Genomic DNA, 21,120 nt, shown 5'->3' with positions numbered 1-21,120 from the left:
TATTTGTGACAAATATTTTAAATTATTTGTCACAATTTTTTTTAAATATTTATGACAAATAATTTTGAATTTATTTCTAATAAATAATTTAAATATTTGTTGCAAATCTATAAAATATGTGTCACAAATAATTTAAATATTTGTCACAATAAATTTGGAATTTATTTGTCACAAATATTTATAACAAATAATTTAAAATTATTTTATATTTTATATATTTGTAACAAATAAATTGCGAATTTATTTGTTACAAATATTTACATATTTGCGCCAAATATTTATATATTTGTAGAAAATAATTGTTGACAATTTTTTTTCCCTGATGCTTATTCGTGTTTCCAATATCGTCACTTCAAGTGCTGATAAAACTTCTTGTACAAAATTTGCTAAATGTATGAAGCAGACGGTCTTTCTACAGATTTGAGTATTCAAAGACCATCGATTTGTTTGAATGTCACACGATCTAAGAGAAATCATAGATGTAGAACAATACTCAGACTCAAAATAAATTTACATTTTTCCGTCCGCGAATTCTTCCTACGAAATCTAAGTTTCCTACTATTAAAATGCTATCTGCAAAAAATGTAAGAAACTTAACATGCAAAAATATGTAGCTGTGGAAAAAATCATTCAAATTTCAAATCTTTTAATGCGCCGGGTAATTAAACGCATCCTTTACTATCTGACAGATTGCAATTTTGAAATGTCTCGAAATACTAAAAACTGTGCATTTCATTTTTGAACAAACTGTATGTAATGGATTTTACATGCTTCATGCGTCGAAAGCCGTACTTTTCATGTTTCAAGCACTACTTTCGACGCCCTCAGCATGTAAAATCCATTACATAACTCGGGATAAAAATGAAAAGTTTCGTTTTTGTGTTTCGGCTTCGCCTCCGATCAACAATTCACACGAAAATTCTACTTTTCATCTTTTTATGTCATGTAAAATACTATTCCATGCTTTTGAGCTTAAAGTCAAAATTTACTTTTCACCTCTAGTGTCATAATGATCCACTTTCGACCCTAAGGAAAGCCAAATTATATAAACAAAATTGTTCGCCCTGGAATGCACTGTAGTCCATTCTTTGACCGTTTTCCTCCCCGAAACTACAGATTTTCTTAACACTATGCATATAATCGCTCCTTAATTACTTTTCTTCCATCCATCATGACCATTTCTGAAGAAGGAGTACGTCTTTAGGTTTCATTCAACCAGTCTGTCTCATTCAACAAGTTTGTAAAAAATCCAAAAACTAAAAATTTTCATATAAAAATTCAAAAGTCCTTTAACACCAAATTGTTTTTGTAATTCTTCGACTTCAAAACTGTCTGCTACTTAGGGATCGATCAACTCCATATTTATCACTTTTTACCTTTTCTTTCTTGTGATTTTCTTTGCCACTTTTGATCCTACTTTCTTACTGGACACTTCTGCTGAATAAAACAAATGGTAAGACATGTTTATGTTTCATTTGCTTTGCACCCAACTACACCAACTAAGTCAATCCAACTATTTGATTTCAGTTCATTCAAATGGCGATCAGTGTAACCTAGTTATTTGAATAGTAGATATTGTGAATTCATACGACCAATCATCGAGTATCTGATAGTAAACGTTAAAAAGAAAGAAAAAGAAAATGTAAAAAGGAAAAATCAAATTAACCGAAAGGAAAACAAGTGAGAAAATTCCGAAAAATCCTTTGTCCTAGTACCAAGTGCGCAAATTATGGCCAAGCTAATTGCTACTATTAAAGCCATAATTACTCGAGTGCTGTTCGGTACACACGGTTTCATAGCGATATGGCAAGTGGCTAGGAATAAAGACAATCCCGTCTATTGGTATTTGTGTGCACCGATTGGTCTATTGGTATTGGAAGGATTATTTACGTTGGCAATAAAAAAGAACCAGGAATGGCGATGGTAAATTTGTAGTTGAAAGAGAAATATTCGATCAGAGCTTTACGTGAGGAATTAAGTCCGTGATAAAAGTCTCAAAAGCCGCAGTGATATTATACCAACATAAAAAACTGGAATTATAAGAAAATTTCTTTCTACTCGGGTAGGCCCCTTATTTCAAATCCGTTCTGGTGCCAGTTTGCCATTTTGTAAAATGATAAATTCGCTAGGACAGTGTCGAAGCTACGGTGAAAAACTCCAATTTGCTTTTTAAAAAATCTCAGATGAACAAGGAGGAATTGTCGTATAAGGCATGTAGACAGTCAGCCGTGAAATAGCATTTTGACAGAAAATGTATGGCATATATGTCATTATTTCACTGCTAGCGAAAAAAGTGACATAAAGTCCATACATTTCATTTCACAATTGACTGCATACCTAGCTATACTCTGCAAAATTGATTTTATACGCGTATACGCCGTAGGTGCGCCCAAAATTTGAATATTCAACGAAATCGCAATGGGTTCATTTAATGTGGCAATCCACGTGTTTAGTGCGAAATCGGCTTATGCCAAAGTACACTCGATTTCATGGCGTGGTACATATCCTGTCTAGCATGAAATATGTTTTCGATGTTTTCCTTTATAACATGTATGTCGCGTCATGAAATTGAGTATACTTTGACATAAGTCGAAGTCGCACTAACCGCATGGAGTTGGGATGCTAATGAACGCTTCAAATCGAAAAAAAAGTGTAAGTTGACAATCGAAAGACCGATTTTCGTTGTCAACGTTGCAATTTATAAGTGAAACGTTGAGATTTCTCATTATGTTCCAGCTTCTCCATGCGATTGTTTATGTTTTTACTTTACATTGGACTCCGGTATTCTGTATGATAATCGAATGTCAGAAAACCAGCAAGGTTTTTTTGCGATGACATGTTTTTAGCATCCGAAATTCACGTTTTCCAATGTCAAACTTTACTCCGTAGTGGATCAATCACCGTAAGCATACAGATAGAAAGTTGTACATTTTGCTATTAAATCGAATTAGAGGTGAGAAAGCAGAGTGAAAATTCAAGTGAATATGAAGATCGACCAATTGCCAGTGGAGATGCTGATGATAATCTTCAGATATCTGCCAACACACGCCGAACTTTCACTAGTGAACAAGAGGTTCTATGACATTGTTATCAAATTGAATGATCCGAAAATTTTGTTAATAATAAATCGGTGGCTGTTTGAACGATTCCATTCTGTCAATGTAACGAGATCTCAAGTAATGCAGAGTATACAAACATCGAATCGAAAAATATCGAAAGTAGAAATCGGGCCTTTTGGCGATGGCTTCAACCGAGATCAGCGACCGATCATTTCGTCACTTAAAAGGTTTTCAGCCACCATCAAGTCTTTAATATATACAAAATCCGTCATGAACGAGGCGACATTTTTGGAAATTTTATCATCGATACCGAGCGTCGAACATCTGGACTTGTATGATCTGAATTTTACTCCAGAAGGTTCGTCATCGAAGGTACGAAAACGTTGTAACGATGACTTAAACTTGAAGAACCTGCAATTATTATCGATTTCGGGATGCGACGAAGAGTTTACTGGAATTTTGAATCGTCTACCATTTGGGGTGCTAACGGAGCTGCAAATAAGTGGCTTCTACTGGAATACCTTGACCGATTTGCTTAATAGGCAACCGAACATCAAAGTGTTAAAATTGGGATTCATTCGAGGTGATGACGGTATTGAGACGGACATTTTTGACAATCGAAATTTTAAGTCGCTTGTGCTGATGGGTCACAAGATGCACAGTGTCACGATTGCAGCGATTTTATCGAAACAAACCAAATTGAAATCTTTACAACTAACATCTGAGCATAACGTTTGCGACGACAGAGTCATGGATGCCATTGCGAATCTTTTAGAATTGGAGATACTCGCAGTGAATGCGTCTAGGATGTCCATTTCGTCTTTGGTCAAGATTCGAAAATTGATGAAATTGAGAGATTTAAAGCTGAAGCTTAACAGCACCGACACATCAGAAAAATTGAAAGTATTCGCTGAGTCGGACAACACTTCGTTGATAAGTCTGACCATATGTGGATACTTCGAAATATCAGTTGACCTAACCAATGCACTTTCGAAATCTGCACCGCACTTGAAGTATTTAAAAATCGCATCATTTCGGGAATTGCAAAGCACAGAGCTGAATTCGATTTTGGTACATTTCAATTTCGTTGAAGCTTTGGATTTTCTAATGTGGCACGAGCCTGAACAAAACGAAGACGACTATTTCAATCCGAAGCTTAGAGAATTAACGATTTCTGGCACACGGTTTTTCTCCCAACTGTTCCTGAGAACACTAGCTACTGCTTATCCAAATGTGAAAAAACTGACGATACGAGCCCCAACAGCGTATTTGGAAATCAGACCAATTCTAAATGGATTCACCAAATTAGAATCGCTGATATTGAAGGCGGAGTACCTGAACGCATTCGATTTGGATTACTTAGAGCATCACAAAACCAACTTAAAATTCGTGTCATTGGGACGGTTGCTAAAAGCTACATTATGCAATCCGGTAATAATAGCGAACCTCCGCAAAAATTTCGATGTGGTAAATGTGGTAAATGTGAATGACTATGATGGATACTTGGAAATGACAGTTAGCCGAGGTTCGATGTATTGTGAGCCAGAAGTAGACAATTTTGAACTGTCGACAATGTTGCTCTAATTCTCTGTACAGTTAGAGAGAGGCAGTGAAATTTCAGCTGAATTTGCTTCAGCAGTTTTTCAGCTGATCCACACATACAATCAAAACTGTTTATACGCTCAATTTTTGGTGTTTATACGCTTTTAGCACTATACCACGCTCGTGCAGGTAGCAGCTTCAACCGCATATAAATAGGTACAAACAGTTTTGATTGACTGTGTGGATCAGCTGAAAAACAGCTGAAGTTTCACTGTCTCTGACTGTAGAATGTGAAATAAAATTATTTTTGAAAAACTAAAAGATTCTTTCATTTCAAATTTATCGATGTCAACACTTTCACTTCTTTTTCTCGGGTACTTATCGAAATAGAGCATCAGTTTCTTCAATTAAAATGTCCAATCAACAGACCAGACTTTCATTTGATTGGCTGGTAATTTTACGCCGACTCTCGAATTTCTGTTTAATGCGTTGATCCAATAAGGTTAAAAAAATGATTTTCGCTCGCAGTTTATTTTACTTACATCAATAAAGAAAAGCTTTTGGTAAACAGGGTAAAATGTTGCAGGAAACAGGAAATTGGTTGTGTTATGAAAGCTTTTAACACACACAAAAAAATGGTAAACATTTCACGTCAGAGACTAGGCAAAAATTTGGTTTTCTAGAATGGAATAGTACATTGAATGACAAGGGGCGAAAGTAAAAAAATTCAACCGTGTGCGAGAGTTGGAGCCCGCGCCGAAGGCAAGGGCTCTAATCGCACAGGTTGATTTTTTTTACTTTTGCCCCGAGTCGTTCATACTATTTTTTTTGATACCAACATTGAAAATTGATACGTATCCAAAACATCGCAACAAAATGTTGAAATAAAAAGGCATTTAGCCAGAAAATGCGGGGGTCCAGGGGGCGGCAGCCCCCTGGAATATGAAAAATTGAATAATTTAGCCATCACAACAATAACACACACAAAAAATTAAGATATAACTAACAAATCATTCAGTGACAAAAAGTATCAACTTTGTATGCTAATTTCAATAAGAACACTGGCGCACAGTGTTTTACAATTTTGATCAAAGTATTCTGCATAATATGAGCGGATTTTGTTGACAACTCGACTCATTTCTCTCATTTTCTGTGACGTCAGTCACTTTCGCTGTTCGTTCAGTTGCGTTCGCTCTTCGTTAAGTACTTTCTCCCCGTGGGATGCATTTTTTTACTTTCGCCCCTCATATGCGGGGCGAAAGTATCATTTTTCAATGTTGGTATCAAAAAAATATTTCTTTTTGTTTATTTTAATAGTCATCGCAACGTTTTTACTAGCCAGATGGGTCAATTTGGGTAAAGTTGGCCTTGAGTATGGATAACACTGAATGCTGAAAATTCTTTTTGTTATAATTGGGTAACCCAATTTGCGTAACATCTGTTGAAGGAGGAAAAGAGGTCATGAATGGACATCAAAACATTAAACAAATAAAAACTTTGCGAGTTAATATCGATTCATTACGAATGGGGTGGCTCACTGTTTACTAGGGTGGATCAATTTTTTAAATTATAATAAAATTGTTGTATTGCTTGGTCAGTAATTCAACATTGACAAAGTGTTGTATTGCTTTGACTTGACCAAAATTGTTGAAATTTTTTTTTTTATTCAACGAAGGGCGAACGAAACGTGTTACCGTTTACGATTTGTGACGAAACGTTTTACCGTTTACAATTATAATGCGGACGAACAACAGGACAAAACAATGCTGATATCGATGCTTTTTGAAGTTTGGCATCGCAGCTGTGGGTGGCGCCACGGCTGCCATACTCTGCGCGGTTTCAGTAACAATTTATTTATTGTCACTAAAATTACCGAAAAACAAATTGTCGAATGTGAGATCCACAAAAGCTGTATGTGAGAGGTATAGCACAAAAAACAAAACAAAGAGTTTTAACAAATGACGAAAAAGTGTACTATAATGCTCGTACAATTGAAGTGATTGCTCACTTCAGTTTGTGTCGTGCTGATATGCACATAGTCATCGCAAGACATAGGTGCACTGATGATGGCGTGATACGCCGAAATCAGCATTGTTTTGTCCTGTTGTTCGTCCGCATTATGATTGTAAACGGTAAAACGTTTCGTCACGAATCGTAAACGGTAACACGTTTCGTTCTCCCTTCGTTGAATAAAAGAAATTTTTTCAACAATTTTGGTCAAGTCAAAGCAATACAACACTTTGTCAATTTTTTAAAGATTAATTTTAATCCAAAAGTCACAGGGTGTTCCATAACCATGAGAGGCCACTGATTTTTAATTTATTTTTAATTTTATGGATACCGGGCGAGCAATTTTTGAGTAGAGGATTTTGTACGTGCAAACGTTAAGGCCAGGTTATGCGTCCTGACGTATGTGCGATATATCAAACCATAACCTGACCTTAAACTGAAAATTTTGAGGTTTTTATTGGCTGTACGACATGATTAGAAGGAAGAAGATGCAACCGATCATCATTACATATGAAAATTGTTATCAGTCGTTTGTATACTAAATTTGAAGAGTAAAATTTGCATCAAGTAAGCTTCAAAATGCTCTTAAACTTCACATTCGAGTAAAGGGTGCTCACAAAGGAAGTCGTCAACCAAAGTGGCAAATGTTCAGGAACAGACCAGCAAGAAAATTTATCTGCCACATGCGACGCAGATTTTTTTAGTAAAATTTTGGTTGTTTCCAGTCAAATTTTTTTTGGTAAAAATTATTTGGCAGATGATGAGAAAAACTAAGCCAGCTTGTTTGAACTAAAATTGGGTGTAAAATTTAATTTTTGCGTAACGCAGCTGAAAGCGTCAACTATAGCGATATCATTCATTTTAGAAATTGTACTTCAAAGACTGCGTCACACTTTTCTCGAAGAGATTTTTGTTGGGATATCAGTCGTTTTAGAAGTTTTAGAACACTGCTTTTTATAACAGTTTATAACAGAAATTCGGAAATTTGGCGGAATTTGAAAATTTGACGAACATCGAAAATTTGACGAAATTCGAAAATTTGACGAAATTCGAAAATTGGACGAAATTCGAAAATTTGACGAAGAAAGTAATTCTCTATCTGCCACCATTCAAGAAATATCTCTAAAACCCCAATTGACCCACCCATTAAAAACTTTCGACATTTTTCACAAATGCCCTTCTGTTCTACTCGTAAAACTCTGAGACTTTGCCGAAGAAAGTAATTCTCTATCTCTCATAACCCAAAAAAATATTAGTCCTTTCATCCTACGCTCGAGTAGCTCAAAATTTGGTCACTCTAATCACTCTAGCTCAAACGAATCTGCCCCGATTTTTTTAATTATTTTTTTTGTTCGAATCGTGTTACGAATACCTTTCATTTGATGGGTCGCACGCCTCTGTAGGTTTCAATACAGCTAAGCTACAGCCGAAAACGCGTTCCCGACCCTCGAAAACCACACTCAGAAACCACTTCGAGGCCAATAAAACAAAATTCTGGTTTTTCCTGGGGTAATGGCGTATCACAATTTCATTTTTATGCCCACCCTGAGGTTCCTGCAAAATTTCATGGAGATTGGCTGACTAGTTTCCGAGATCGTCCGTCGATAGATAGATAGATAGATAGATAGTTAAGTTTACAGAGTAAGTTGAAAGGTTTTGATTGTTTGGAAAACGTTAATTTGGTGCATTTTCTATCAAAATGACCAACTTCAAAACGATGTATCTCCGGCAATTTTAAACCTACATAGTCGAGTGATAGCTCGTTTTGCTCGTATTTGAAGAGCGAATAAGAGAGAATAGGATTTGTGGTGATACAGGCCAAAGGAAAGAAACTTAAATTCTCGCCTCTATATATATTTGCCGCGTCTCAAAAAAAATTCTTCGTTCTTTTTTTGGAAGTTAGACTGCGTCAAGTCCTCCGCTATCGCTCCGGACATGATATGAAAGTCCTATATGACAAACGCCAAAAAAGAAATCTTGAAATTACGAGACAAAACAGGAATGATCCAAACGGATCGAAATGCGATATTAAATATTGCAACAGAATTTTATGAGAATTCGTTTTCTTCAGAAAGACAGAGTCCAACGGAAGAAACCGAAGATAGACCAATAATAAGAAACGTGGGATCGGAGGATATGCCCGACATAACTTTTGATGAAGTCAAGGCCGCAGTAGCCGAGATAAAAAACAAAAAGTCTCCCAGAGAAGATGGTGTTCCAGTGGAAGCCATTAAACTAGGTGGAGACTCCTTATTAAAGGCAATCACGGCTTTGTTTAATCAATGTCTCCAATGGGAAGAAGTACCGGAAGCCTGGGAAAATGCGGTAATTACACTGCTGCATAAAAAAGGAGACATAACAAAGCTGGAAAATTGCCGACCCATAAGCCTATTGTCAACACTCTTCAAGTTGTTTATGAAAATCATTACGAAGAGGAACACTAACAAGTTCGACTTCTACCAACCTGTTGTCTGCTTTCAGATCTGGTTTCAGCACAAACGACCATTTGCAGGTGATGAGAACGCTTATTGAGAAGTTTCGTGAATACAACATCGACATAGTCTTGCTATTCATAGACTTCGAAAAAGCTTTTGATTCAGTGGAAACATGGTCGATATTGGACGCATTAGACGAGTGTAGAGTAGACTCAAGGTACTCCAACACAATTCGATATGTGTACAGAAATGCTACTTCATGTAGAAAACTTCATAAGAGCACGGAGAAATTCAGAATTGGCCGAGGTGTAAGGCAGGGTGACACTATTTCACCGAAATTATTCACGGCGATTCTGCAGAGTATTTTGAGGAAGTTAAACTGGAGTAAAATGGGAATAAAGATAAATGGAGAGTACCTGAGCAATCTCCGCTTCGCTGATGACATTGTACCGATAGCAGCGAATCTAGGTCAGGCTCAGCTTATGCTACAACAGTTAAGTGAAGAGGCAAACAAAGTTGGCCTCAAGATGAACTTATCGAAAACAAAAGTCATGACCAACAAGCAAGTTGCTCAAAAACATAACGAGATACGTAGCAGCATCCATTGTATTCTCTGGTTTGCTACCTTCCCCATGAAAAAGTTGATTTCCACATAAGAAAATCAATCCATTTTGGGAGCGGGCAAATTGCTATGTAATGACCATCTTTCGGATTGGGCATGTAGTAAACATATTTACAGCAGATTAGCTCCTAGGCCTCCATTGACCTGTTGTGTGTTCAAGGATAAATTACAATTCTGTTTAACTTTTAACATTTTTTTCTTGAGAAAATCTTTAATTTTTCCATCAATACTTATATCTGTCTAAGTTCAATCAATTATTAAATACTAAGAATCATAAAATATGTCCTTGTGTCAAGAAACAATTAAACATGTAACACCGCCATATTGTGTCATCATTTACAGTTGAAAAGTGCTTACTGTTGCAAAGTCCATAACTACATGATTTTGATTAAACCAATTGCTGCAATCACCAGCAGCCATGAAATGAACAATGCCCCACTGCTGTTACACCTGTTAGGTCGGAAAGGTACCAGATTGTGGAAATTATAAAAAAAAATGATTTCTACAGTCAAAGTCAATCAAATTACTGTTTTACCAGCTGGTCCACTCTTACAAACACACTAACGATGTATTAATACAGTTTTACCACTATCACGCGCGTGAGTTTTCCACCCTAACCTAACGTCTTTGATGTGTTTGAATGAACCAGCTGGTAAAACAGTTGAAGAAGCGATTTGGCTGTTTCTCTATCACTTACACTGAAAACCCTTGTTCCGTGTCTCTGACACCTGTTGTAATATTCCATTGATCACGGAATGCATCTACTCTAGTCTGTGCATCTGTTGCTAGTTCACGATTTCTTGATAACACCCAGAAGAAATCTATGACACAAATCGATAACGACACGAAAATGTTATCGGAAGATTGATTTTGATTGATCCGAATTGATTCATCAAGAAATTGTGTCACTTTACCTGTTGCAAACGTTGCATTATATTCGTTACAATCGTACATAATTGCGAAACTCGTATAATCCGTCTCTATGATTCTGAAGCGGAACCATTGCGTGTTGTTGTCATAGTCAGAGTCTTTGAATTGTTATCAAAACGTTATTTTAGTGTGGTTTGCATTTTGAAATCGATAAAAATTAGATTTTACATTGATCGGCCTCCCATACTACATCAAATTCGCCCTGATTATCAGCTGGCCGTCTAACAAATGCGATACCATTTCGGTTAAGATCCGAGTTGTTGCTCAAAAATTGTGACTCAAACTGAATGCCGGCAATTCCGGTTAACAACTTTTCGAAATCCAATGTGACACAATCGGTGCTCCGTTGAAGGTCGTGTTCGATTCGGGTGATTTCATGCCAATTGCCGTAGAACTGTTGATGAAACCAAGACGTTTTTTTTACAGATTCAAGCTAGACGATTGAAACATAGATGGGTGACTAGTCAAAGAATCTATTAGTAGGTGTGGTCCCACATTAGAAATGATCAGCCCATGTCGGTAGTGACAATTATTTCCATGATTAAATCATAACTCTTCGTCCCTTACAAGCGGCCACACCCTCCCGATTGTGGAAAGTTCCATCTCATTAACTTGACGTATGAAACAATCATGCAAGACATTCGACCAAATTTAATACGTTTTTCGACGATTTGCATTAACATGCAGGTCAAAAATACCATTTCTCATCAGGCCATGGCGACACTGGTACAGCTATCCAAATTTACTCCCGAACAAGTCTAGCAAATCATAGTTGAAATGAAATTTCAACTCATCATCAAAGTAACTCGTGACCAGTCTTCCAAACTTGGGCCGAGTTGATTTTTGAAAATGTCAATTTTCGACAGGCTAGCTAAAAACTTCATCTGGCACACCTCTGCTCACTCTACTCTCATCTCACATCTCCCAGTCCATGTGAATAAATTTCATCTTTGGAATGGTTTCAAATCGACAATAAAAACTTATTTAATGAAAATATCCACTGAATCATCGAGGCTCTTCCGGTATCAGTCACTTTCGTGAATGACGTGGTATGTATGTTTCTTTAGAACATTTAGAACATGGGTTACACTAGACCTTTGATGTACAATCTTGATTCCTTCGAGCAAAATGTAAACCCCGACACATTTTTCTCGAGAAGGGCGGTGCCGTTGCTTTATACATATAACGCACCTGTTCTCGATTGAAATTCTGCATAACAGTAACATTCGGACAAACGCCTTCGAAAATGCTATCGCTGTTGTATCCTCCTGGAATTCCACTGGTCGGTACACTTAGCACCAAGAAACCGATGACTAAAGCTAATACTTGTAATTTGATATCCATTGTGGCTACTTAACGCTATCCAATACACACTTCACTAGTTGAGAACTCGGACTGAATGACCAGATTGAGTAATAATTGATTTTATAAAGCCTAACGGCATTTGTGATAGCTTATCGATAAATGAGGGGATTAAATTAGCTTGATGGTTGATCGCATTGTTTTTTCGGAACGTCGATATCAATCGAATTTTAGATTGTAAAGCAATTATGACTCATCGGTGTGTGTCCACACGAGAAACGAACATCACTTCTGATTTTTTTTATCCATGAAACCCTCCTTTTCAACAAAGAGACATATTGGCTGAAATGACTGCAACAGTGTTAAATCGAAAACAATGTATGGTAAAAGCTCGCTGCTTTTGAATTGCTTTGCACTTTGGAAAGCTGCAAGCTTTTCACATACATCGTTTTGAATTAACACTGCAACTTGTAACTATTTTTCACTCAGAGTTTTTGGTGTGATATTCACCATAGTTAGTGACGTTACACGAGTACATATGACTCAAGCGAAGCGAGCCAACTGTTTTTGATTCACTATTTCAGTAGCAACTTCCTTTTAATTTGTACGTTCGACTGTTCGTCCTGCCATCCTCTATGTGGAAAATGAAAATGTTCCTTCTTTTAAAAACAAAGCAATGCAACCAGCCAAATCTTAGTAGAACCTTTTCGGTTGAATATTACAGGTTCTGTCCTTCAGTATTCATTTACCTGAGCAGTGTGGTGCCGGCAATCTGGCTTTTAGAATTGGACAAAATTGAACGAAGATTACGCTTCCAGGAAGAGACAGGAAATCTCAATCTAACTGCAATCGACTTAAAGAAATTGGACAAATTGCTCGGCGTTCAAATCAAATTGCCCGACATTCAAGTGGATCCATCAACATGGATTACGTTAATCGAACAATTTTTGATGCTTGTACTCATCGTCGGTAGATGGATGTTACCGAAAGGTGACTTGACTAGAGATCAATTGAGTCAGCTGTTGTTGGTGTACATTGGTTCGTATGAGCGCACAATTTTCTTACTGAAACCTTTTATCGATTACATTTTTGTTCCATCAGGCACAGCGGCGGATATAATTGAATTCTTTGATTCGTACAAAGACAATACCATTGCAAGTGAAGCTTTGCTGGTATTTTTAACGTTGGGCATATGGTCGTGGAGCCTCCTTCAATTTACGATTGTTTTGTCAGCAACGAGATCGAGGAAACCACGAGGAGGATCAAGCTCGAAAGATCTTGAAGCTGAGTAAACAATTTTTATTCTCAAATTTCTCTAGCTTTATCAATCGATTTTGTTTTGCACAACTCTTAGAAATTTTCTAGACTTAACTATCAATCAAAGGCTACCAATAAGCGATCGAAATAATTTTTTGCACTTGATGTAAGGGGCTGCTCATTTTATAAGTTCATACTTTGGTGATGGCATGTCGGAGTAATTTCATTTTATTTATGATTCGCTAGACTTTTTCATGCAACAAGGTATGACCTACTTCGTAGATGCTGGTCATTTCTTTACCGTTTGCCATTGTTATTGTGTTGAGTTTTATTATAATCATCCAACGTAACAAAAACGCCATTTGCAAACTCGATATAAAAGCGGATATTTTGAGGACACGTAAAAATGCCACACTCGACTTCGCCTCGTTAGAATAAGACTGTCCCTAGTATCCACAAAAGTTCATCTTTTTATCACTTTCGGTGGAATAAAATGCTATTATGCTCTATCTACTAAACGTTTCAGATCAAATGATTGCTGTGGCGGCTGCTGTTGTTCAATCGACGTATGGGGTATAACTTTGAATATTCTATTACAAGATGCACCATTTTTAGCATTTCGTCTTTTGATCATCATTCACTATCGCATAATCAGCTACATGAACGTCTTCTTCACGTGTAAGTAATTTGAATTTGAAAAGTGCTTTTTCATGCATCGGGTTGAAAATAGCTACTTTCGCCACGCTAAACAATATAAATCAACTTTCGCCAACCTCGGCATGTTAAGTTTTGTACATAAATCGGGCAAAATGTTTTTTTTGCGAGTATGCATGCAACCCTTACCTTCGGCTCGGATAAGGGCAACACTGCATACTCGCCAAAAAATTACTTCCCCTTTTTCTGTAACTAACTATTCATGAGCAGAAGCACGTAGAAATTGCAGCTCAGGCATCTAGGCCTTTGTCGCTCTTATTAAGCCTAAATAATCCCTGCTCCTGTTCTGCAGGCAAAAATACTCTCGTAATTTTACTGCAACTCTATCGTCTTTACGTGGTTCACACGGAAAACAGAAAAGCGAATAAGAAGAAAATGCTTGCTGAACGGGACCGATCGAAGAAGCGAAATGAACTGAACGAAATGAACCAGTTCAACGATATCTACATCATTTCAAGCGGAAAATTTGATAAGAAAAAGCATAAGAGGTACGAACCGTACCGATAAGATCTAAGATGTAACTTCCTTAGATGCTTTTCCTTTTACCTTGGTTCGCTTATCGTTTTAAGAATAATCCCTTCCTGACTCTAGAAACACCATTGCGGACATCAGTGATAATGAAAATAGACGCCGGCGCAAAACACACGGAAAATCGAATACCGCACCACCGAACACGTCATCAACATCAACACGCAAAGATACGGGCTACTCTACGGCCAGTTCACAAGCATCACACTCGTCAAACGATGATCGACACAAAACGGTTCATCACCATCAATCAAAAGACAGTACCAAGAGCCGGTCCAAAGAGAAACGACACAGTTCAAAGGAAAAGCGTTCCAAGGAACCGGAATCCGACCGGCGTAGTGGAAAAAAGCGGAAAAGTCATCGAAAGAAGCATTCGTCTTCGGAAGAGATAAGGCAAGTCGAATTGTCTTGAATGATTCATGGGGAGGTGAGCATATTTTTGACTTTCTTCTTTTAGAAAATCGAAAAGTTGCAAAGAAGTAGAGGCATTTACTGAAGAATCATCAGATTCAAGCGATAGCTCCACTAAATATGAAGTTGTTCACGAGAAGAAGCAGCATAAACGAGACAAAAATAAAAAGAAAATGTCGACATCAAGTTCGTATTCGTCGGAGTAGATTTTTTTTGTCGTTTTTTAAACCTTTTTATTGATGCTAAGGGTCGGTATACAATTATATCATTCGTGAATTAAGTGAATTTTTGAACAATTAACGAGTTGGGTGGATAAAAACATGGCTTTTTTCAATTCCATTGTAGAAATGAAATACCATGATCGTTTCGAATTCATTGTTCCCGTTGAACTGGAATGAGTTCGAGTGATTGTGCGGCATTTATTTACTTAAGCTTTCAATGTATTCATTTCTTCTTCGAATAGAACAGAGAACTGTAGCAGAGATTTGAAGGACAATACACAAAGGTGAAAATTTAAACCAAATGGAGTTTTCGTTGCTACATTTATTTTCCCTTTCGTTCTGTATACCGAGTTTCAGCTAAGAAAAACCTCTGCAGTGGACATACTCCATTCATTCTGTCACTTATCACTAATATAGTTCCATTTGTGTTGGTAATGTAACAACCTTTGATGTGCGCTAATAAACCATAAGAATCGATTTACACTTCGTATTCAATTTCACATACAATTTTGACGTTTGTAAAACAATTTTGGCCGTCGGCGGTTCTTTGCTGTGAAACAAAGGAGCATTTAGGTATCATTTACGTTGTATCAACGCACAGTGCTTTGGTTGTATCTTAATCAGCAAATAATTGCGCTAAGTTTGCACCATAGAAATGATGCACCAGGCCGAACGGAACGCCATCTGCTATCATGTCATTAGTCATTCAAACATTTCGGCAGTTTACGAAACCGCAACCGGTAAATGTCGGCCTTATGTTAGTCAGGTAGATCCTGACTTTCACATTGTGTGAAATACCATTATTCGCATTTGTAACAGGATTTAGCTTGTGTAACCCTGTGTGCCGGGTGTGGATATTTTGTTTTCTTCCCTGTATCCTGTAATTTGATTTTTCGCCACATATTGTTCCCGATTTTTTCGACTTTCCGGTATCTAAAGAATTTTTCTGAAAACTTCCCGGTATCCAGGATACGCGTATAGCGTGAATAGGTGCGTCTGACCTAAGCAACATTCTAATAACATGATTCGTTCATTATGTTTGAGTATCAGTTGAACGTCCAGATATCCAGAAAGCAAACACTCTTTTTGAAAGGAATCTTCGAGCCATTCAGTTCAAGGTAGTAGAAACTATTATTGATGGCACTCGCGCGATTTTACCTCTGTCTAAAGAGTGCTTCTGAATTTTCCACATTTAAAATTTAAAAAAGGCAACAGTGACGACATTCTCAATGTAGACTTTGTGACTCTCCCATTATCGACCTCGCTCTTTTTTAATCAGTTTTTCGCTTAGTCGATATTTCTATTATCAAATTCAGTAAGTATATTAACCGAAAGAATGATAGCGCACTTAACATATTTACACACGAATAAGAACAGACATTTTACACATTTTGTGTTGAAAATGGATTGTTCAATTAAAAAGGAAACAAAATGAGAACAATGTGAAATTTTCACGCAGTAAAGCAAACGTTAACACACGCCAGATATTGCGATGTGTGAGAAGAGTAAACAAACTCAATACAACGCCATGACGAACAGCGGCTGTTTTTCTTAGCGAGTGTGATACTTGTATAAAAAGACTATCGACACAAAAAATTGTTCGTATTCAGAATTTGTGCTTTGACGGTTTTTAACTAACTCTAGCTGCTCTAGCTCGTGAAATGGTTAAATTAACTTTTTTGTTCGCAACGCTGACAGCTGTGATGGTAAGATTTAATTCAAATTATTTGATGTAACCGACTGGCCGAAATGGTGGCAAATCAATTACTAATTCCTTTTAATTGCTTTCAATTCATTTTATTTCTTCAATTACTGGATTAACACCTACACTTGACGGATTCGCCTTTCAATTCCAATAATTCCAATTAATTTCTACAATTCCATGTTTTTTCGAAATAATTCGACGATATTTTCCGTTATTATATTCAATTCCATTGCGACATATTTTTTTGTAGGAAATAGTTGGAACTATTAGTTGACAAATAGTAGAGTCTAAAGTCAAAGTTAATGGAGCGTTTTGTAATGAACAGATTATTTTGAAACGCTTTCGGCGAAACTAAAATTTGGAACAGCTATGTTGCAGCTTCCCGGATACTCCAGTAAATAATTGTAATTGATGGAAATACAAGAAATTGATGGAATTATGAGGAATTGACCGGAATTGACTGGAAATACATTAAATTGATGGAATTATAAGTAATTGACTGGAAAACACATTGTAAGGGAATTCAATACTTTCAATTAAACTAAATACAGATAAGTATGATGATCAGAAAAAAGTACCAGGAATTTTTGATCATCATACTTATCCTTATTTACTTTCAATTCCTTACAATTTAACGTATTTCCGGTCAATTCCTTATAATTCCATCAATTTCTCGTATTTCTATCAATTACAATTATTTACCGGATACTCCGGCAATTCCTTCATTTCATTTCATTTCATTTATTTTCCGTAAAAATATATCGATTACAAATGATCCGCGAAGCTCCAGTATGTAAACAATTCTAAGGAGCTACGTTAATTCCTTTAAGGATGTGTAGTCAATTACCCAAGTCGGTTACCCCTCGGATGTAATTATTAAATTGTAATTTTGTTCCAATCCAAAATTACAATTCTCCGCTAAAGATTTGACCTTGGAAAGTAATTTTAACTCATTCTTGTATGGAAAGTAATAAACAAAATGAACGCAAATTTGAATTGAATACTGAATTTTTCAAATCGTTTTTACTGTCCATGTCGGAAAATGAAACTATGCGATGGATAGAGTATGTACTTGCTTGTGCGAATACTACACTCGCTTCGCTCGTTCCGCAAACATACTTAACTCTTATCAGCGATAACGAGAAAATCCTCAATCATTTTCACGAACGAAATGAAATGCATAAAATGAGTTACGACTTCGTGGGAAACATTTGATAAGAGAGATTGTGAAAAGCTATAAAAAGACTTTCGGCACGAATATTGTTCGTATTACGAATTTGTGCTTTGGTTTTCACTGCCGCTCGTTAAATGGTAAAATTAAGTATTTTTCTGTATACGTGAGGGTGTATTGATGAGCCATGATATGAATCGGTCGGTAGGGAAAGTAAACGGTCGAGAAGGAAAGTAACGGTTGGGAAGGAATGCACCAACACACTCTCACTATTACAGAAAAATATCTTTCAAAATACCCCAATACACACTCGATGTGTGTTTTCGCTTGGGCTTCGCCCGCGCGTGCACACACATCTTGTGTGTATTGGGGTATGTTGAAATATACTATTGTTCGTAACACTGACAGCTGCAATGGTAATTGTAGATTACATACTTGTGCGGAAAATCGTTGTTTTGAAGAGTGTGGAGTTTGTATGCTGAGCCAAAGGCGGTATTTACAATTAAAACTTTTTACTGGCTGCATAGTTTGAAAGCTCGATTTTGAACGTTAAACCTCATATCCATTAACTAAATTAACTGGCGTCAATAATTTTTAAATATGTGGAACATATTATGTGCTCAAATTGACGACACATTTTCATACAGCTGGAATGTGAGTTTGTCCATGTGCCATTAAAATATGAAAATTTTAGCTAAATTGCTAAATACACACTTTAAATACACATTAGGTGTACATCATGTACATATCAGGCTACGACACTGATAGTGGCAGACTTACTAGTTTGGTGTACGTAAAATGTTGCTCGACATGTCGTTTTTTATTTCATTTCAAAATGTAAACAATTGTGTCGACGTGTCGTAACTCACTGAAAAACGCTTTGATTAATGGAAAGGAATTTAATTGTAATTTGTAATCAGTTTTTATCATCGATATAATCAAAGTATATATACACTGAAGGTAATGCAGACCCTCAGCGGATCAGAGAAATTACGGATCCAAACTTTCAGGTGAATTCATTTTCGTATGTTGTCTAACTGAGACTTGTGCAACATGACGGCCCTAAATCCTTCCAATTCACCACTAAATACAACTTGACGCAAACGAATTTTATACGTGTGCAACATAACGTCGCTAAACCGTTCGAAATTCACCACTAGATGCAACTTGACGCAAACGAATTAAATACGTGTACAACATCAGGGCGCTAAAATTCACCTGAAAGTTTGGATCCGTGTGTAACTGTGGATTTGCATTACCTTCAGTGTTTATATACTTTGGATATAATATAGGGTAGATAAGTAATGTCAAAGTAACTTTATGCAAAAAGATCACATTGATGTATGTGTAACGCAACTTACGTTTTGAGAAAGCGCGCGAAATATTGTCATACAGCTATTTGAAAATAATTGAAACTCTGCATTTCTCAATTTCCTTTTTCTCTTCGTTTTGCGTTGTCATTCGTATTTTTTGCACTTGGATGTGTGCTATATTTCCAAAATTTCGTTCTTCGTGTCTCATTATCTACAGTATATTATATCAATGGTTTTTATAATTCTTCGATTAAGGTGGCCAAAACATGTGCATGGGTGCCTGGAGAAGCGCAATGTGGATGCTTTAATTTGGTTGGTACACATTAAATAATTAAAAGACATTTCCTCCTTTAAACATTACCAAATGCAGGCTCAAGTGGACAAACCCAGCAGTATCTCAGAATGTTATCCCAAATTTAAGTTTTTGAATCAAATCTCCGTAAACTACAACAACTTGTTAACCGCATTGTTTATAAACGGCGGCCCTTATAACTGCAATTTTACGCAATACATAAGGAACGTATATGGAATGAAAGATCTAACGGTGGGGATAGTCGACGCTTATTTTTCATGTAATAAAGCTGATTGTACATCAGCAATTATGGCAGCCTATGGAAAATTCGTCGATTTTAGGACAAGCACTTTCAATCCTTACACGATATGTTCCATGACCAATTTAAGTCCAGATTGTGCGCAGGTCTTACTACAAGTTCGACCTCCAGTGTACGGCTCTGCTGAAAATATTTTGGTGGCAATGCTAACTTGTGCGAAGCTAAAAGCACAGGAACCTAACGGAATAGTACAGGTACTTGAAGAATTCGAAATTTCGTAATTTTTTCTAAATTCCTTGGAGAAATAGAAATGTATAAACGAAGAATGAATGAATGAAAGAGCCTCGGTTACAAATTACCATTTCTTATTTCTTTTGCTCTAGGTATCTCCAGCCGTCAGTTTTAGACAATTCATCTTAAGTAACAAAGTTTCTGAATGCAACTGTATTACAATTGTAAGTTTTAATTTGAAAAAGTAGTAACTACTTGCCAGTGCCACCTTTTCCATATGGGCCAAATGGGCAAATGTCAGTGGCGCCCGAAGTGGAGCAGAACAAAATGGCGCCCGATGTCCTTAAAAAAAATTTAGCTTTACTAAATTGGCGCCTATTTTCCCAGTTGCCCCATGGCGCCCAAAAGCTAAAAGCAGCACTGATTACTTCAAATTTTTCATTTAATTTATTTTTGTAGGACCCGCGACCCATTCCGAAAAGTAAAGAAGAATGTTTTTCTGCAGATTACATTGCGACAGTCAGAAACTTTATCAATGTCAATTTTGGTAGAGTTATCAGCACCTATAACATGACAAAGGATTCGTGCGATTATAAGGAGCTATTGGGATACATACAACAATTACAGAACGTCGCCCTAGAAGGAACCACATTACTTGAATCAACTAGCTCGAATTTGACTCAGGTCGACACAATTTATAACAAATATAAAGGTTTACTCGCTCAGTACAACCCAGCCGTACGGCAATTCATTTTAAGTAATGATCAATCTTGTTATTTCAATGTAAGAAAATCTAGAGTATCACCATTGACAATTACCGATGCTGTCGTATCAATTCTGACCAAATGTATCCAATATGTTGACGTTCCGAACAAGCGATGCTAACGAGAAATAAAATGCTACAAAATTACCCAACTGTAGGACAATTTGATTTATTTACAGCTAGCTACGCTGTTGGTATCACCAATTAATAAATGATAGATTCGCAACAGTCGCTGAACAATTAAAAACTAATTCATAACTTCTAGTATGAAGAAAAAAATTGGAGTTTTAAAAAATGGGCGCAATGTCACGATGCTCAAATAAACGTTTTGCTGGACCTGTCGAACATAGTCCAG

General features: G+C 36.7%; 3 protein-coding genes across 3 annotated transcripts; 2 read left to right on the top strand and 1 right to left on the bottom strand.

Annotated features, from left to right (window-relative positions):
- The first annotated feature begins 1,431 nt into the window (after positions 1–1,431).
- On the top strand, positions 1,432–15,016 carry LOC119074978 (transmembrane protein 26). Its single transcript, XM_037181380.1, has 7 exons — positions 1,432–1,923; positions 12,625–12,938; positions 13,002–13,188; positions 13,684–13,835; positions 14,164–14,359; positions 14,463–14,792; positions 14,857–15,016. Exons 1-7 carry the CDS (start codon positions 1,730–1,732, stop codon positions 15,014–15,016), a joined length of 1,533 nt encoding a protein of 510 aa, XP_037037275.1. The 5' UTR covers positions 1,432–1,729.
- On the bottom strand, positions 9,860–12,013 carry LOC119074426 (apolipoprotein D-like). The gene is made up of 5 exons (XM_037180554.1): positions 11,790–12,013; positions 10,767–10,992; positions 10,583–10,696; positions 10,366–10,489; positions 9,860–10,118 (listed from the first exon to the last, which is right to left on the bottom strand). Exons 1-5 carry the CDS (start codon positions 11,940–11,942, stop codon positions 10,043–10,045), a joined length of 693 nt encoding a protein of 230 aa, XP_037036449.1. The 5' UTR covers positions 11,943–12,013; the 3' UTR covers positions 9,860–10,042.
- Positions 15,017–16,608: 1,592 nt separating the features above from the next.
- Positions 16,609–20,987, top strand: LOC119074425. The gene is made up of 5 exons (XM_037180553.1): positions 16,609–16,737; positions 19,476–19,532; positions 19,591–20,025; positions 20,155–20,226; positions 20,462–20,987. Exons 1-5 carry the CDS (start codon positions 16,693–16,695, stop codon positions 20,885–20,887), a joined length of 1,035 nt encoding a protein of 344 aa, XP_037036448.1. The 5' UTR covers positions 16,609–16,692; the 3' UTR covers positions 20,888–20,987.
- Positions 20,988–21,120: the final 133 nt, after the last annotated feature.

The sequence above is a fragment of the Bradysia coprophila genome, unplaced genomic scaffold (assembly GCF_014529535.1).
Source record: "Bradysia coprophila strain Holo2 unplaced genomic scaffold, BU_Bcop_v1 contig_151, whole genome shotgun sequence".
In the NCBI taxonomy this organism is placed as follows: domain Eukaryota; kingdom Metazoa; phylum Arthropoda; class Insecta; order Diptera; family Sciaridae; genus Bradysia; species Bradysia coprophila.
This window is presented reverse-complemented; position numbering and strand designations above follow the sequence as displayed.

Excerpts from the sequence above, each read along its gene's own strand:
- LOC119074425 (XM_037180553.1), top strand. The coding sequence starts at position 16,693 with ATGGTTAAATTAACTTTTTTGTTCGCAACGCTGACAGCTGTGATG. Across the intron at positions 19,533-19,590 it reads AATGTGGATGCTTTAATTTG|GCTCAAGTGGACAAACCCAG; the intron begins GTTGGTACACAT and ends TACCAAATGCAG. Across the intron at positions 20,227-20,461 it reads AATGCAACTGTATTACAATT|GACCCGCGACCCATTCCGAA; the intron begins GTAAGTTTTAAT and ends TTATTTTTGTAG.
- LOC119074426 (XM_037180554.1), bottom strand. The coding sequence starts at position 11,942 with ATGGATATCAAATTACAAGTATTAGCTTTAGTCATCGGTTTCTTGGTG. Across the intron at positions 10,993-11,789 it reads AGAATTTCAATCGAGAACAG|TTCTACGGCAATTGGCATGA; the intron begins GTGCGTTATATG and ends TTTCATCAACAG. Across the intron at positions 10,697-10,766 it reads AGTATGGGAGGCCGATCAAT|ACTCTGACTATGACAACAAC; the intron begins GTAAAATCTAAT and ends AACAATTCAAAG.
- LOC119074978 (XM_037181380.1), top strand. The coding sequence starts at position 1,730 with ATGGCCAAGCTAATTGCTACTATTAAAGCCATAATTACTCGAGTGCTG. Across the intron at positions 12,939-13,001 it reads GCTGTTGTTGGTGTACATTG|GCACAGCGGCGGATATAATT; the intron begins GTTCGTATGAGC and ends TTGTTCCATCAG. Across the intron at positions 13,836-14,163 it reads CATGAACGTCTTCTTCACGT|GCAAAAATACTCTCGTAATT; the intron begins GTAAGTAATTTG and ends CCTGTTCTGCAG.